The sequence below is a fragment of the Astatotilapia calliptera genome, chromosome 12 (assembly GCF_964374335.1).
Source record: "Astatotilapia calliptera chromosome 12, fAstCal68.1, whole genome shotgun sequence".
Taxonomy (NCBI): domain Eukaryota; kingdom Metazoa; phylum Chordata; class Actinopteri; order Cichliformes; family Cichlidae; genus Astatotilapia; species Astatotilapia calliptera.
In genome coordinates this window covers 22,566,383-22,580,087 of record NC_137433.1, presented here as the reverse complement: position 1 = coordinate 22,580,087, position 13,705 = coordinate 22,566,383, and the positions used below count along the sequence as shown (strand labels likewise).

Genomic DNA, 13,705 nt, shown 5'->3' with positions numbered 1-13,705 from the left:
CTTTATTTAATCATGTAAATAAGAGAAACATGAAAGGCTTGTGTAGCATTAACTAAATTCATTTGTGCAAATTCAAAAGCCTCCCAATTCCCATTTTTTCAGTGCAGGAGCATTTCTCCCTGGAATGTTCTACCACCCCCTCTTTTCAGAAGTTTCTTATTGTTAAAAGGAAATGTTTTCTTCCCACTGTTTTTATCTATGTGAGCCACATGGCTTACAATTTTTAATCAGATTCATCACAGGGTTATTGTGGATTAATTTTGATTAATCAGGATTAAATATCATTCATTTTTATTCTATATTAATCGCATTTTATTTTGCATGAGCAAACAGAAAATGGGAGAATATACGCACTTAACATTTTTATTGAACATCTTGAACATTCATGTTAACAAAAGACTCTGTAAACATTTATGCTCTGCGCATTTATATGGACAGAACCCAGAGTGTCAGATAAAGTGACCAGCTGTTCGTGTCTTGGGCTCAACCACACATGGGAAAGCCTGTGTCTAAACAGCGCCTCTCCCATTGGATAGTAGGAACAATTGCCCTGCCTATAGTAGCAGGGGCCTTCAGCCTCCTGCTGGCTTGCGTGCGCATTCCACTAGAAGTCTGGCGACCTCATGGGCTCTCTTTAGGGGAGTTTCTATTCAGGAGGTGTGTGCAGCTGCATGCTGGGCCTCACCTCACACATTTGCTAGGTTTTACAGGTTAGATGTAACAGCACCTAACCTAGCGCATTCAGTCCTCAGTGCAGGTTCTTCCCAGGTGGGAGCTTCTCCCCTGTGAAGTGATGTTGGGGACAGTTGTCTTCTTAACAGGCATGTCTGGCAATCCGGGAGTCAGTATTTCTCCGATAGTGAGACACAAAACAAATGCTATGAAAGTGAACTTAACCCTTTAAGACCTACCACAGAACCAAGTCCACCAGAGCTTAAATTATATTTTTACATGCTGTAGTGCCATTTTTGGGAGCATTTCAAGTTGATATACATCAATACAACCATTATAGCCCAAATTTTAATAATATGTCTGCATTAAGTGCATAGTAATTACATAAATTGCAAAAAAGTGCAATAAACTACAAAAAAAATTTAAAATCGTTTTTGTTTTTTTAACATATATTTCTAGTTAGAGAAATTTAAGAGGCTTATCCCTCAAAACTGTAAATACAAAAAAGTTGCACAAAATAGTTTCCCACCACAGGAAATTTATTTTAAGTGTCTTCATAGTTTTTATTTTTGAAATACACCAATTTTTATATACTGCAGGAAAAACGAAAATAAACATTATAATGCAAATTTGCAAAAAAAACCAGCATGTGGATCAAAACAAACTATTTCCAGCAGTGCAATATGAGTACTAAGCATCCCAGAAACAACACAGAAAGTCATAAACTCAAACATAACTTTTAAAAACACCAGTATAAACTTATGATTTGAATTTCAAACACATAGGCTTTTGCAGGGTGAGGTCTATAAATACTCTATAGGCTCTTCTTGTTCGTGTGTTTCTTTTATTTATGTATTTCTATTAGTGCTATTTCTGCTATTACAGTGTATGTGTAATATGACAATGTTTAAAATGCAGGAGAGAAAAAAAAGAAGGAAAAGAAATGAACAGGGGAGAAAATAGACAAAAATATAAAAGGATAGACCACAAATAGAAAAGTGTGATGGATTGTCAACTGCTGCACATGTAAGGAAAAAAAACATACAGCACCTGAAACAGGAAAAAAAAAAGTGAAAAAGGATAGATACACAAATCAACAAATCCTGTTATGTGTAAGTGTTTTTGTATGTATCTTTGTAACAAAATGTACTTGATAATGTGGGTGGGAAATCACAATAACAATCCCCAGCAGCCGACGGAGATAGGGGCAGCCAACCCCATTTATCCTCAACTCAGGAAAGCACTGACACCACATTTAAAGCAACAGATATAAAGAAACTGTTGTACATTCCTAAAATCTCCTCAACACCTATAACACATCTTTGACAATCATGACCCAACACTACCGAAGAATCTGTTTATAGTTTATCTTTTAGTATTGTCTTTCATAATAATTAATAAACACTTCACCTAAACTAACTCAGTCAGTGCCTTGTATCTCAGATATTTCTCCAAGCAGTAGATAGCAATGAGATCTCTGTCTGCATCAAACTTATTGGCAAAAAGGTGATGCTGTTCAGTCAACCACTGCAGGTCTCCAGCACCATACACACATATTGATCTGACATGGTGGCCTTTACATTCTGGGTATACTGCTTGCAGAGAACCCTCTGACCCCTCGTGCCACTGCCACTTCACCATCCGTGCAATTGCATTCATGTCTGTCATGTCAAATTTACTGTTGGGCCATGTTGAACCAGGAACACCAGGCATTCGTTGTATTGTTGCCCACAGAAACTCATCAGGACTGTAGGTGTCTTTGGCCCACTCAATGAGGGCCTGTATTCGCTTGTCTTCCAACACACTGCGAATGTAACCTCGGTTGACCACAATGTAGGCATTTCCTGATAGTATAGGGAGATTGAAGGGAGTTGGATCCTTTGTTTTTCCTATTGGCTGGGACAATTGAAAGGTTAACATGATGGGGAGTCAGTCTGAGTTGAAGGTTTTTAGAATAGCAAAGAGAATTGATAATAGCTACATCATACATTATAAAAAATATCCAAAAGAAGTACCTGCATTTTTCCATCAACTACTTGGTAAACATTCATCACCCTCTTCTTCTTTCCTTGAGACATTTCTTCCGACTCCAAACTGTTACCTCCTTTTAGTGAACGCAAAGCTTGCACAATTTCCAAATTAGTTTTTAGAGGGAAATCCTGACCACAGAGGTTGATGAAGTATTTCCATGTTGTACTGGTGTTATAGAGATCAGCCATGCAGTTAAGATCAGCCTGTACACGTGTCCATCCAGCGTAGACCACATCCACAGTCTTGCTGACCATGAACACATTTGGGAAACAGGAAGTAATGGCATTGATGGCAATAAAGACTGAGGCCGGTGCTTTTTTGTCCACATGGACGCAATAAATATTTTGAGGTGCGTAGATAGCTCGCAGTAGTCGTTCAAAGCTATGAACCTATGAATAAAAAGAATTTAATTGAATGTATCAATTAGTAATTTAAAATTTTTTTACACCTGCTGCTGAGCTTTTCAGTAAACTTTGAATATAGAAAATACATACCTTGTGATGGACAACCATAGAGTAAGCTAGTGGAAAGTCCTCTTCTTCCTTGCTTAATGGGAAAGTTATATATTTCCTCCTCATCTTGAATTCACTGTAAATTCAAAATTTTGAAGACGCAATGTTGCTTTTAAATTCCATATATTTAAATCGTTACTAAGAGGTAATTAGTGAAACCTGTGATTTAAAGCACAAACCTGCAGTCTTTGGTTGCATTGATATAATACTCATCAGGAATCTGAGTACTCTTCTGAAAGTCTTTGGTGATGGTCAGTAATTTGGCTTGCTGTATTTCATCCTTCTCTCCCTGCAGGATTGCTGAGCAGTTGCAAACTTTCTCTGGGCTCTCATCATCATCGGTATACTCTAGCCATTGATACCTGAGGATGTAGGCAGCACTTCTGCCTGTTTTCAATTGACTAAGTAGGATAAACATCCACAGTGATCCCAGTACAGCAATGAACTGCAATAATTGTAGCCGCCAGCCTCGTTTTGGAAACCACATTATTTACAGTAATCAAATCTCGAATATAATAAAATTAAAGTGTGTGAGAGCTGCTAAAATGTCTGACAGACACTTCTGGTGCCATAAAATAATAATGAACAATATTTAATAATGCATAGATAAGTTTACTTTCACGAAGGTATGCTGGTTAGTCTGTCCATCACTGCACCTGGAACGATGAGAGAACATGAGTTAGTAGGAAAGAAATATATGTTTTGTTTTGGAGGAAAGAAGGCTCAGGGTTTAAGTAGTCATCATCATGGGCTCATCCGATTAGAATGAGAATAAGCAGTCATCAATCATTTGCAGGTTTTGTCGTTTTATTGAATAATGGGTAAAGGAAAGACACACATGGACTGCTATCTCTCAGCTGCCGCCCCATGTGGGAGTGAGGAAAGAGTGAGCTGCAGGTGAGTGCAGTCCTTAAGGCCAAGCACCAGACCCAATCAAAGGTGAGGAAAGAAACAAGGTGCATCTGGTGAAGTGAATGTGCTGAAAGGTGAGCCTTTACAACATGTTTGTTTTGGGGTTTTTTGTTGCTTTTTTAAAATGCACCTGTAATTTTTATATTTTTGGCCATTTTAAAACATTTTAAAGTAGTAACAAGAGTAAGAAATTAGCAATCACTAACTTTTTTTTAGCTGTAGTATCCCTATCAAATTCAAACCAACATAAAGCGATAAGAAAATCTAAATATGTTAAAGAGCACCTCTAACACTTTCTGCAAGGTCGATATTTTTTTTTGTTTGATCTGAAATCCCTTCTGCAAACTCTGCCTTCTAAAATTTTAAGAACTTTAGAAAATAATAATGACATGTTGAAATATCAGGCAACACCATATATGTGAGAATCTCTGTAGTTTTAACACCATAAAACTCTCTAGACTTATTTGTTCTATCAATCAATCAATCAATCAATCAATCAATCAATCAATCAATCAATCAGTCTTTATTTATAAAGCACTTTTCATACAAAAAATGTAGCACAAAGTGCTTTACATAGTTAAAAGCAGCCCACCCCACCCTCCAACTCACTCCCCACACTCTGTGTCGTATGTGAGTGTGCTCAGTTTACGTTTCCCCTGTCTCGTCAGCTGTGATTTCTCCCAGGTGTGTTCCTCTCCTGTCTCTTATCCCTTGATTACTGCCATCTGTGTATTTAAGCCCTGTGTTTCTCTGTGTCAGTGTCACGTCGTACCCTCAGATTATGCCTGTGTGTTTCTGTTCTCCATATTCCGTGTTCACTTCAGGTTTTGTTTTTGTACCAGCAATAAAGCTGAGGTTTTGAGTTTCACGTTTGTGTCTGAGTCCTGCGTTTGGATCCTCCTCTCCGCCTGCCCGCACACAGAGCCCTGACAAATTGTCCCTCTGGCTCTTTCATTTTTGTTAGCCACCGTAGACTGCTATGGTCTGTGCGCACTTTGAAAGGCCGTCCAAGGAGATACTGGCGAAAGTGGGACGTGAAATCCACGACGGCTAGTAGTTCACGTCGTGTGGTGCAGTAGTTTTGTTCAGTTCTTGATAGCTTACGACTGCCATATGCCAGCACACGTTCCACGCCCTGTTGCATCTGTGACAGCACCGCGCCGATGCCAGTGTCGCTGGCATCAGTGTCTAGTGTCATTTCTCCATGGTCAAGTGGATAGCCAAGAACAGGGGCAGAGGTGAGTCGACACTTCAGCTTGTCGAAAGCTGCTTGGTGCTCAGCATGCCACTGAAAATGTGCATTCTTCTTGGTCAGGTTGTGCAGGGGTTCGGCTATAGAGGCAAAATCTTTCACAAACCGGCGGTAATATGAGGCCAGGCCGATGAAGCGTCTGACCTCCTGGATGGACGTAGGTGTGGGCCACGTCTGAACTTTTTGAACTTTGCTGGGGTCGGCAGCCACACCATGCTCGGATACCACATGGCCAAGATAAGCAACTTCGCGGCGAAAGAGGCAGCATTTGGCAGGTTTCAAATTAGCTTGTTGAAGTCTATAGAATACCTGGCCAAGCCGTTGCAGCATCCCCGACACGTCCTTAGCCAGCACGATGATGTCGTCCAAGTAGACCAGGCAGGTCTCCCACTGCATGCCAGCCAGGACGCGGTCCATCAGCCGCTGGAACGTTGCCGGGGCATTGCATAGTCCAAATGGCATGACGTTCCACTCAAAGAGGCCTGTCCTAGTGCAGAAAGCGGCGGCCCTGCGTGCTCTAGGCGTCAGCTCAACCTGCCAGTAGCCTGATGCGAGGTCTAATGTGCTGAACCATCTGGCAGTTGAGAGTGTGTCCAGCGTGTCCTGGATGCGGGGCAGCGGGTAGGCGTCTGTTATGGTGCGGTCGTTGAGAGCCCTGTAGTCAATGCAGAGACGGTATGTCCCATCTTTCTTACGCACCATAACGATGGGCGAGGCCCAGCTGCTGCAGCTGCGTTGGGCGAGACCGCTCTGTAGACTGTCGTAGATCTGCTGATCAGCATTTTGCTGCTTTTCCCCTGCCATTCTTCGTGGATTTTGTTTGACTGGGGCACCAGGACGGGTTATGATGTCATGCTGCACAAGGCTGGTTCGGCCCAGGTCAGCAGGCCCTGTAGAAAACACATGTCCATAAGTGCAAAGCAAGCGTTTCAGTTGGAGCTGTTCATAGTCATTGAGGTCTGTGGAGCTCTGGGCATAGAGCTCCTGCAGGTGCAGAGGAACCACAGGAGGGCTGGTCAGAGAGTCTGCAGCTGGGGAGACCATGGAGGGTTCCACGGCCTCAGCTGGCTGGAGGAGCCCGGCAATGGATCCCGCCTTAATTGTTACTGCTTTATTGCCAAGGTTAAAAAGGTGAAGTGGGACAGCTTTAGAAGGCTGTGCGTTGACTAGGACTCTGGCGATAAGTACTTTGTGCTTCTCAACAAAACCTTTGGTGGCACTAAGCATCATGTCACCTCGAGCTGCTGCACCAGGATGCACATTGCTCTTGCCCCCGGTTCCACCACCACAGTTCTAGCTATTCTCACTGCGTGTGACTTTGTACTGGCTTCGGTTTGGTAGTAGAGTACCTCTTCACCGAAAAGGATGATGCGGCGTTTGCCAAAATCAAGACGTGCTTCAGCTTGAGTGAGGAAGGGATGCCCAAGCAGCACCTCATTTCCTGCTATATCTGCCACCAAGAAATCAACATCCACCTGTCGATTGTTGATATTGACAGGTATCTGGGCTTCACCTAGCACCGGCACGTCCCCAGGTCCCACACCAAGCAAGGTCTCAACAACTGAGGGCTGTAGTGGTGGTCTCACGTCTGGGTGGATGGAGTTGTAGTAGGGCAGCGGCAGCACGCTCCTCCGGGCTCCACTGTCCAAAACAGCACATACCTCCACTTCGTAGAGGCGCATGGGGATACTCATTTCTTGGCTTTGGCACTTAAGGTGGAGCACAGTGGGTTTTGGGCTGTCCCAAGGGCTACTGTTCAATGTTAAGGCCTTGGTGGTTTTGTGAGGGGAAGGGCACTGCTTTTGGACATGGCCCCAACCTTGACAGTTATGGCAGCGAACCCCACTCCTTTTAAAGTTTCTGTGATTGTTCGGTGTTGTCGAGGGTGTGTGTGGGGCAAAACGATTCGGTGAGGGGCTAGCTGCAGGTGCATGCTCAGCAACAGTCTCATCTCTGTCTTTTTCTCTGACGACGGCAGCTCGGGGCCGGCGTTCAGCTGCGTTACGGGCTCCTTGCTGCATGGCACTGGTTACATAAGATGCAGCCCTTTTAGTGGTTTCGTGTCGGTGGGCTATTTCGTATGCACAGGCAAGTGTGGCTGGGTGCCTCTCTAGCAACTTCTGTACTATTTCTGCATCACCCAGCCCATTGGTGAAAACTTCAACAGCTATAGAGTCTTGTTCAATCTCTGCTCTATTACCATATGCAACAGCCACTTTCCCATAAATGTCATCTCTGAAAACATGCAGGGCCTCACCAGGTTTACGCACTCGCTGCCTCAGTTCTACAGCAACAGCAGCTGCATGGTCAGAAGAAGGGCCATATGCAGTTTCCAGTTCGTCCACCAGGCGGCGGTAATCCCATTTGGATGAGCGGGGATTTCTGTGGATAATGGCCCCTGCTGCTCCAACTAGGCAGAATTTAAGCTGAGTTGTCATTGTTTTTTCTGACCAATAGTTGGCTTCAGCGCAGCTCTCAAACCTGTGCAGAAATTCCTTCCACGGTGTGGTGCCGTCATATTGGCCCGGACGTAGGGTGGGGACTCTCTCTCTAGTGTCACCGTCCTCTTCACTGTCAGATGGGGGCTGACGGGGCATACAGCGGGTCTTGCCTGGTTTCGAGCGGGGTTTATGCTGTGCAGTGATTTCCCCATAGCTAATGGCTTCATTAAGGCTACTGGAAGGCATACATTGCATGGGTGTATTTAACATCGCGTTAAACTGAGCCAGTGTGCTGTGTACAAAACTGTCCATGTGAGCGGAGGAAAATGGGTTTGAGTCTGGATAGTGGATTTTCATTTGGGGAGTAGGAGCTGGATAATAGTTCATGCTGCTGCCTGTGTTTCTCTCACGGCCGTAGCTGCGGCATTCAGCATCAACGAAGGGATTCGTGCGGGAAAACTGCGGCCGGGCAGGACCATCGGGCGGCGCGAATACACTCTCTCCATTAGCGTGTGTGTTAGCACAACTTTCGGCACACAGGAATGGGTTCATATGTTCACATTTAGTCACAGCTCTGTCTCTGTTAGCTTCCCTAATGCTCGCGGCACCCTCGGAGACACTGGTCAGCGATATGAACGGGTTGGAGTAATTGGTCTCAAGTCCGTACTTTTCACGAGAATGGTGAGCAGCGGCCATCGCTAGTTAGCTTAGCTACGGCTAATACACTTGTAATTACGGTCACTCGGCTCCTTTGACAACGTGAGAGGGTCCCTTCGTGGTCGCCAGTGTTAACCGTTCCTCGCCGTCAGTCCCCTGACCGTGGTCAGGAGACACGAGGGGAGATGCTTCCTCCAGGGCCGAAGTTTGTCCTCCTTCGGGGTTAACTCCCTTCACTTTTGTGGAGTAGTGAGACAGACAGAAATCAGCCGAGGCACCGGAGAGTACTGAAGAGATGAGGCTTTAATAACAGTACTGCACACTTCGGAAACACACTGCATAGCCTGTAGCCCGTTAGAACGCTGCTCCCGGTCGCCCTCTCTACCCATGACACACTTTCTCACTCTCTTTTCCCTCTTTCGCTCCCCGCGTTTCCTTCACGCGCATGCTCACACACACATCACATACACTCCTTACTGCACCCAGTCACACACAAGACAGCAATTCCCGCAACAATATGGTAAAAGCAGATCTGAGAGATAAGAAGGCCCAAGACCATTAAGACATTTAAAAACCAATAAAAGAACTTTAAAATCGATCCTGAAACACACGGGGAGCCAATGCAGCGATTCTAAAACCGGTGTAACGTGGGCCCGCCCTCTGGTTTTCGTCAGCACACGAGCTGCCGAGTTTTGCAAAAGTTGTAAAGTTGAAATATTCTTCTTAGGAAGACCAGAGAGCAGGGCATTACAGTAATCAATGCGACTGGTAATAAAAGCATGCATCAGCATCTCTGTGTTGGCCCAAGAGAGAATAGGGCGGACTCTGGCTATATTTTTTAGATGATAAAATCCAATTTTGGTTATATGTTTAATATGTGGGATAAAACCAAGCTCAGAGTCAAAAATAACACCCAGGTTTTTCACTTGTAGCGAAGGACATAGTGAAAATGCCTCTAATTTAGACAAGAGTTTCTCTCTCTGAGCCTCAGGACCGACGATTAAAACTTCAGTTTTGTCCTGGTTAAGCTGTAAAAAGTTTTCTGCCATCCAAGATCTTATATCTAAAATACAGTTAAAAAGGGCATCCATTGGTCTGGTGTCATCAGGAGACACAGAGATGTACAGCTGCATGTCATCAGCGTAACTGTGGAAGTTCACTCCATGCCTCCTGATGACACCACCGAGAGGGAGCATATACAAATTAAAAAGTACAGGGCCTAGAACCGACCCTTGAGGCACACCACATGTCATTTTATGGATCTTAGAGGAGCATGTATCCATACTCACCATAAAAGTTCTGTCAGAGAGATAGGAAGTGAACCAGTTGTGTACAGCACCAGAGAGGCCCACCATGTGTTTCAGTCTGTTTAAAAGAATAGCGTGGTCTACTGTATCAAAGGCTGCGCTTAGATCCAGTAGCACCAGGACTGAGAGCTTTTGGGAGTCCCAGTTACATCTAAGATCATTTAAAACCTTTAGGAGAGCCGTCTCTGTGCTGTGGTTCACCCTAAATCCAGACTGGAATATCTCCAGGATCTGTCTATCATTCAAAAAGTCATTAATCTGAGTAAAAACAAGTTTTTCTAAGATTTTACTTAAAAATGGTAAGTTGGATACAGGTCTGTAGTTATTAAAATCATTACAATCCAAATTGCTCTTCTTCAGAAGGGGTCTCACCACCGCCGTTTTAAAGGCAGCAGGGAAGACACCCAACTGAAGAGAGCAATTCATCATGTATAAAAGCTCAGCCTCGAAAAATCCATAAAGTGTTTTAAAGAGTGAAGAAGGGATTGGATCTAAAAGACATGTGGTGGGTCTCACTGTGGAGAAAACTTTCTGAAGGTTCTCAGCATTAACCAGGACAAAGCTGTCCAGTGTCTCCTCAGGTACAATCGAGCCCTCAGATGTGTTTACAAACATATTGCGATTAGATAAAATATCAGATCTGATGGCGCTGATTTTTCCCCTGAAGTGGTCTGCAAACTGCTCACAGAGTGAGTCTGTGGGGGTTCTTTGGGAGCTGTTAAAATCAGGGTTAAATAAATGATCTATGGTGGAAAAGAGGACCTTGGGATTATTTTTGTTATTACTGATTATTTTGGCGAAGTATGAATTTCTTGAGTTCCTTGTACATTTTAAGTTGCTCGCAAAATATTTGATGGTTGATAGTATTTTTATTTTTCCTCCATCTCCTTTCTGCTGCCCTGCAATTTCTTTTGAGTTTTTTGACTTCTTCGTTTCTCCAGGGTGATGCATGTTTTACGTTAATCTTTTTGGTGGTGAGTGGAGCAACGGAGTCAATGCTTTTCTTCAGTTTGCTGTTGAAATGATTAAAAATCAAATCGCAGGGTGCAGGTAAAATCACAGGGGGGCATTCGTCTAAAACCCTGGTAAAATTTGCAGCCACTTCAGAGGTTAGATAGCGCCTCCTCACAGTTCGCACCGAGGTCTCCCGCTGAATAAAACCGGTTTACAACACATCTGCTGTTGTTGTTTAACTACATTCCATTCACTGTTACCTAGCACTCTGTGTACTGTAACCACAAACGGGGCAACTGAAGATTTAGATTCATTAAAAACAAAGGCCAAGTCAGTTTTTCTTTCTAGCCCTTTTAAAGTATTTTTCCTTTTCGCACTCACATTCACTCACACCTAGTGGCAATTTGGATTATCCAATTAACCTATCCCCACAAGCTGCATGTCTTTGGACGGTGGGAGGAAGCCGGAGTACCCGGAGGGAACCCACGCAAACACGGGGAGAACATACAAACTCCACACAGAAAGACCCCGGCCTGATGGTGGAATTGAACTCAGGACCTTCTTGCTGTGAGGCAACAGTGCTAACCACCGTGCCACCGTGCTGCCTTATATTAGATCTGTGAACTAAAATTTAACATTTCTGTGTATTTAATCTGCCACTGCAGCAAAACATAAAAATCTGCAGTTCAGATCAAGGACCAACATAAAACTTTAAATTCAATAGGTTTTTTAAGGTAACATGCACAATAAGACAGCAGGAATTTGTGAAAATGAAGCAAAGGTTCTTTTTTTAAAAGTAAAAATATTCTATGAGGTAATTGAACTACACTACAAACAGGCATAAATCATGAAATGATGTTTGAACTTACCTGGAGTTTTGGCACAATAAATCTATTTTTCTATTATTCAGTTTCTTTCCTTGTGTGCTTTGGCATTCCTTTAAGCTTTCTGACAAATGTAACCTGCAGGACACGTTTCCATCAGTTTAGTAGGTGAGGCATTAACAAACTGAAAACATCCTGTCAGTATTTTTCAGAGTAAAAACATCTTTTCAACTGACACATTTATTTCACACTTGATGATTTGTAGCCCTTACAAGAGTTTGTTAAATAAATATATACCAAACAGATCTTGGTAAGAGCAAATGGAAATATATTTAGGATAGAACAGGCAAGTATATTTCCCTGTAGACCTGACCTTGGGAGTGAAACCCATCTAGCCAGCAGGATAATACTTCTAATAGAAATGAAATGCTTTTATTCTGAAAGATAAGTTGATCTTCCGGATAGTTCTCCTCTCTGCACATAATGCCACTGTTTCCACAGAGCAAACGGACCCGAAAACAGTGTAAAAGAATCACATGACTCTAAACTATTTCTATTATAAATATGGAGGGCATTTCATATATTATGTGGGCATACTGATGCCGCTCCTGATCCTTTTTTTTCTGACCTGGTGAAAAACAGATGACTCGAGACAGACTTCTTCAATTCAATCAACTTCTTTATTTCAACCCCTACGCAGGAGGGAATCAGGTCAGCATAAAGCCTCTTGCAGATTCGAAGGGCAGTCCTTCGAACTGTTACATTTATATTATTCCAAAGTTCCTTATTTACCTCCCACCTTTCCTGTTATTCTGATATCACCTTCGTCTATACGTCAAACACAGTTTCGCTCAAAACAATTTCTTCCTCATTTATTGTCTTCTATCTTTCCTTTTAAGGTATTGTATTTAAGGTATCTTTAACCCTGTCATGGTCCTGGGTCGGTGACCCAGCACTTTTAGTTTATTATCATTTTCTAGTTTATTATGATGATGATTATTATTATTGTTTGAGTTCTATGTGTTATATTCGGTCTGCCTTTGAGTCTGCGTCTGTGTCTCTGTCTGTCTATGGTGTCACCCCATCTGTTTGTGAAGCTGTCTGTTTAGATCTGTGTCTTGTTTGGTTCCCCGTGTCTGAGTTTCCTGTTTTATTGTGAAGGTCTCTGTCTGATGTGAGTGTGTTCAGTTTACATTTCCCCTGTCCCGTCAGCTCTGATTTCTCCCAGCTGTGTTGCTCTCCTGTCTCTCATCCCCTGATTACTGGTGTGTGTATTTAAGCCCTGTGTGTTCTCCTGCCTGTTGCTGGTTTGTCTGTGTTCCTCCGTGTCAGTCTGTGTTCCTCCGTGTCAGTCTGTGTTCCTCCGTGTCAGTCTGTGTTCCTCCGTGTCAGTCTGTGTTCCTCGTGTCCTGCTCATCATCTGCCTCTCTGCCTCTCTGCCTCTCATCCCCTCATCCCTTTGTCATATGCTCCCAGATCTGTTATTTTAGTTCTCCCAGTTTAGGTGTCTTCAGTTATTTGTCTTGCCCCACTGCTTGTTTGCCACTACACCTTGTAAATAAACTTCACTAGCATTTTCATCCACTGCTTGCATCTTGGGTCCTCCTTCCTCCACACCACACGGCTCGCCTTCCCAGCCGTGACACTACGAACTGGCCACTATGGACCCAGCAGCATTCAACCTGCCCAAGGAGCTCCGGGAGGATATTGTTTACTCTGTGGACAAATTAATTAACGTGTGGCTGGAGCACGAGGGGAGAGAATTTCGCCAAGCCGTGGCTAATCGGCTACAGCGCTTGGTTTCTGGTCTCCCCTGGCTACTCAGCTCACTTCACCCGCTTGCACAGAATTTCATTCTGAACGAGCTCCGTCTTCACCTCCCCCCCGGCTGCTGCCACCCACCCTGCAACTCATGCTTCACTGCCCGGTCCGTCAACCCAGCCTTCAAGGGGGAAACGGCGCTCACGCTGCCGACGCTCCTCGCCACAGTCGGACCTGGGGATTTCTGAGCGGCCGGCTGTGGTGAGTGGACAGGACAATATTATTGGTCTGAACTGTGGGACTGTTTACTCAGGGGTAATGTTCTGTACGGCACAGGACAAAGACTGTTTTTCGCCTCAAGCCCAGTTAGCCGCCCGGCCAG

At 43.9% G+C, this 13,705-nt stretch overlaps 1 protein-coding gene across 1 annotated transcript; it reads right to left on the bottom strand.

Annotated features, from left to right (window-relative positions):
* Window positions 1-349: 349 nt before the first annotated feature.
* On the bottom strand, window positions 350-11,717 carry LOC113033913 (beta-1,3-galactosyl-O-glycosyl-glycoprotein beta-1,6-N-acetylglucosaminyltransferase-like). The gene is made up of 5 exons (XM_026188098.2): window positions 11,608-11,717; window positions 3,395-3,871; window positions 3,198-3,291; window positions 2,688-3,092; window positions 350-2,568 (listed from the first exon to the last, which is right to left on the bottom strand). Exons 2-5 carry the CDS (start codon window positions 3,700-3,702, stop codon window positions 2,083-2,085), a joined length of 1,293 nt encoding a protein of 430 aa, XP_026043883.2. The 5' UTR covers window positions 3,703-3,871; window positions 11,608-11,717; the 3' UTR covers window positions 350-2,082.
* Between the last annotated feature and the right edge of the window lie 1,988 nt (window positions 11,718-13,705).

What these genes read in the sequence shown, in the direction of transcription:
- LOC113033913 (XM_026188098.2), bottom strand. Translation starts at nt 3,702, where the DNA reads ATGTGGTTTCCAAAACGAGGCTGGCGGCTACAATTATTGCAGTTCATT. An exon ending in AATGCAACCAAAGACTGCAG is followed by an intron (nt 3,292 to 3,394) that starts GTTTGTGCTTTA and finishes TTGAATTTACAG; the next exon opens with TGAATTCAAGATGAGGAGGA. An exon ending in CTATGGTTGTCCATCACAAG is followed by an intron (nt 3,093 to 3,197) that starts GTATGTATTTTC and finishes TTTTATTCATAG; the next exon opens with GTTCATAGCTTTGAACGACT.